This window comes from Boleophthalmus pectinirostris, unplaced genomic scaffold (assembly GCF_026225935.1).
Source record: "Boleophthalmus pectinirostris isolate CB_2022bp ecotype Guang Dong unplaced genomic scaffold, ASM2622593v1 HiC_scaffold_16, whole genome shotgun sequence".
NCBI lineage: Eukaryota > Metazoa > Chordata > Actinopteri > Gobiiformes > Gobiidae > Boleophthalmus > Boleophthalmus pectinirostris.
In genome coordinates, this window is record NW_026571095.1 from 37,740,684 (window position 1) to 37,744,335 (window position 3,652).

The 3,652-nt window shown below is 43.7% G+C and overlaps 1 protein-coding gene across 1 annotated transcript in view; it reads right to left on the minus strand.

Annotated features, from left to right (window-relative positions):
- The window catches only part of LOC110161924 (partitioning defective 3 homolog), a 50,334-nt gene extending 46,941 nt beyond the window's left edge, over positions 1-3,393 (minus strand). Inside the window, exons 1-2 of the mRNA XM_055151421.1 lie at positions 3,090-3,393; positions 886-1,070 (exon numbers count right to left, since the gene is read on the minus strand). Coding sequence (XP_055007396.1) covers positions 886-1,070; positions 3,090-3,393 — 489 coding nt within the window. The remainder of the gene's footprint in view (positions 1-885; positions 1,071-3,089) is intronic.
- Positions 3,394-3,652: the final 259 nt, after the last annotated feature.

The following is a 3,652-nucleotide window of genomic DNA, read 5'->3' on the forward strand; positions in this document are numbered from 1 at the left end:
CTCAGACCTGGAGTTGTGTTTTTGTTTTTTTTGTTTCATTCACATGTTTCACACACAAACCTGCACATTTAGGCTGAAAACGCTCTGCTCCACCTGGTGATGTCATCGTGTGGTGATACAGGAAGTGCTCCACTGTGTTTTTAAACTCCACACTTCACCTTCACTAGAATCACCCGGAACATTTCAGAGCCGGAGTTTCTTCACCGACCTCCACTGAACTGAAGAGAACTGAGGGAAACTGCCCACTCGATGACATCACGAGGTGGAGCAGAGCGTTTAGAGATTTAGAGGTGTAGCTCTTCGTGGAGACCAAAACCAGACCAAGTTCCAGGTCAGATCTGCGGAGAGGCGACTCTGCTCACAGACACAATGTCGGTTTTTCAAGGGATTTTTTTGAGGTTTAGACCCGGGTCAGTCCTGGTTTAGTCCTGGTTTAGACCTGGTTTAGTCCTGGTTTAGTCCTGGTTTTTAGTCCTGGTTTAGTCCCGGTTTAGTGGTTTAGACTGTTTTGGTTTAGACCTGGTTTAGACCTGGTTTTAGTTTCCTAGGTCCTGGTTTAGTCCTGGTTTAGACCTGGTTGAGTCCTGGTTGAGTCCTGGTTTAGACCTGGTTTTAGTCCTGGTTTAGTCCTGGTTTTAGTCCTGGTTTTATTCCTTCGTCTAGAATGTTCCACAGTTTGGTATTAAACTTTTCTGTCGTCATGGAGACCAAAGTTCCAGGTCAGATCTGTTTTTCCTCCTGTTATTTGGATAAATGTGAAGTGGAGCTGGTTAAAGTCACACTGTGGAACATTCCAGACGGAGCAGAGACGTCTCCATAGAAACAAACAGGTGAAGAAGCCCCTCCCAGTGCAGCTTTAACCCGCAGGTGGTGGGTGGGCGGTACCTTTCTCTCCAGGCTGCTGGTTCCCGGGTTCCTGGTCTTGAGGAACCCGGCCGTGGTCGACCATCTGGTGGGGTTCTTCCGGGAGGGCGGGTCTTCGCTCTGACTCCGCGACTCGATCACCGTGATTGGTCCGTTCAGGCACAGGAGGGCGGGGTCACTGCTGCGGCGCACGTGGAGAGGCATGTCTGAGGAACGAGAAGAAACGAGAGGAACGTCTGAGGAACGAGAAGAAACGAGAGTCTGAGGAACGAGAAGAAACCAGAGTCTGAGGAACGAGAAGAAACCAGAGTCTGAGGAACGAGAAGAAACGAGAGGAACGTCTGAGGAACGAGAAGAAACGAGAGTCTGAGGAACGAGAAGAAACCAGAGTCTGAGGAACGAGAAGAAACGAGAGTCTGAGGAACGAGAAGAAACCAGAGTCTGAGGAACGAGAAGAACGAGAGTCTGAGGAACGAGAAGAAACCAGAGTCTGAGGAACGAGAAGAAACAAGTCTGAGGAAGAAGAAGTGTGTTGTGTGTGTGTATGTGTGTGTGTATGTGTGTGTGTATGTGTGTGTGTGTGTGTGTGTGTTGTGTGTGTTGTGTGTGTGTATGTGTGTGTATGGGGGCGTGTGTGTGTTTTGTGTGAACTTTTGCTCCAGTTCACACAACCACAGTTTTACGTGACACAAACTTTTGAATCTAAACAAATTCAGTAAAAACAACACAATTTGTCTCTATTAAAACAGTTCACACAGACTTAAACAACCACGAGAACAGAAACGTTTCAGACGTTTCAGAAACGTTTATTTTTAGAAGTTTGAGGTTTGAGGTGTTTCAGAGGTTTTAGAGGTTTCAGAAACTTTAAAAGTTTCAGAAGTTCTAAAGTTTTCAGAGGTTTCAAAAGTTTCAGAGGTTTTAAAAGTTTGAGGTTTCAGAAATTTTAGGTTTTAGGGGTTTCATAAATTTCAGAAGTTTTAGAGGTTTTAAAGGTTTCAGAACTTTTAGGGTTTAGAGGTTTCAGGGGTTTTAAAAGTTTCAGAAGTTTCAGAGGTTTTAAAAGTTTGAGGTTTCAGAAACTTTAGAGGTTTCAGAAATTTTGGGTTTTAGGGGTTTCATACATTTCAGAAGTTTTTGAGGTTTTAAAGGTTTCAGAAGTTTTAGGGTTTAGAGGTTTCAGGGGTTTTAAAAGTTTCAGAGGTTTTCAAGGTTTCAGAAATTTCAAAAGGTTTCAGAAGTTCTAAAGTTTTCAGAGGTTTCAAATGTTTTCAAAAGAGGTTTCACAGGTTTTAGAAGTTTTAGGTTTTAGCCTTTCTGAGATTTTATAGATTTCAGAAGTTTCAGAGGTTTTAAAAGTTTGAGGTTTCAGAAACTTTGGGTTTTAGGGGTTTCATAAATTTCAGATGTTTTCGAGGTTTTAAAGGTTTCAGAAGTTTTAGAGGTTTTGGGGGTTTCAAGCATTTTAGAAGTTTTAGGTTTTAAAGGTTTCAGAAATTTCAAAAGGTTTCAGAAGTTCTAAAGTTTTCAGAGGTTTCAAACGTTTTAGAGGTTTCACGGGTTTCAGAAGTTTTAGGTTTTAGGCGTTTCTGAGGTTTCATAGATTTCAGAAATTTTAGAGGTTTTAAAGATTTCAGGGGTTTTAAAGGTTTGAGGTTTCAGAAATTTTAGGTTTTAGGGGTTTCATAAATTTCAGAAGTTTTAGAGGTTTTAAAGGTTTCAGAAGTTCTAAAGTTTTCAGAGGTTTTAAAGATTTTAGAGGTTTCACGGGTTTCAGAAGTTTTAAGTTTTAGTTGTTTGAGGTTTTAAAGGTTTCAGAACTTTTAGGGTTTAGAGGTTTCAGGGGTTTTAAAAGTTTCAGAATTTTCAGGGGTTTTAGAGGTTTCAGAAATTTAAGAGGTTTCAAAGTTTTGAAAAGTTTCAGATTTTAGAGGTTTCATAGACTTCAGAAGTTTTAGATATTTTAGAGGTTTTAGGAGTTTCAGACATTTCAGAGGTTTCATGGAGTTTAAACGTTTCAGATGTTTCAAACGTTTCAGAAGTTTTAGAGTCAGTCTGTCCCAGGGCGTCTGTGGCTACAGTCGTGTCCCAACAACTCCAGAGTTTGGAGAGAATAAAAAAGGACAAGAGTGAAGAGCAACACGTCCGTAAGTAGTAGCAGTATTTGTAGTCATAGTAGTATTTGTAGTATTTGTAGTATTTGTACTAGTAGTAGTAGTAGTACTTACTCGTCCTGAGAGCGGAGGGCGTGACTTCGATCTCGCTGCTGCTCTGAAAAGGTTTGAAGGCCGACGTGGATCCGATCTCGGTCCCAAACAGGTCCTGGTTCTGGTTCTGGAACAGGTCCTGGTTCTGGAACAGGTCCTGGTTCTGGAACAGGTCCGGGCTCTGGTTCTGGAACAGGTCCTGGTTCTGGTTCTGGAACAGGTCCGGGCTCTGGTTCTGGAACAGGTCCGGGCTCTGGGTCCCGGTGGAGCTGGCGCTGGTCCCGTCTCCGCCGTGATGAGGCTCCTGCTCCTCGAACACCGCCATCAGCTGGAGGCGAGAGGAACAACGCCGCAAGGTCACGTCAGGTCACGTGACACGATCAGGTGAGACAGGTGAGACAGGTGAGTCAGGTGAGTCAGGTGAGACAGGTGATCAGGTGAGAACAGGTGAGACAGGTGAGTCAGGTGAGTCAGGTGAGTCAGGTGAGTCAGGTGAGACAGGTGAGTCAGGTGAGTCAGGTGAGTCAGGTGAGTCAGGTGAGACAGGTGACAGGTGAGACAGGTGAGACAGGTGAGACAGGTGA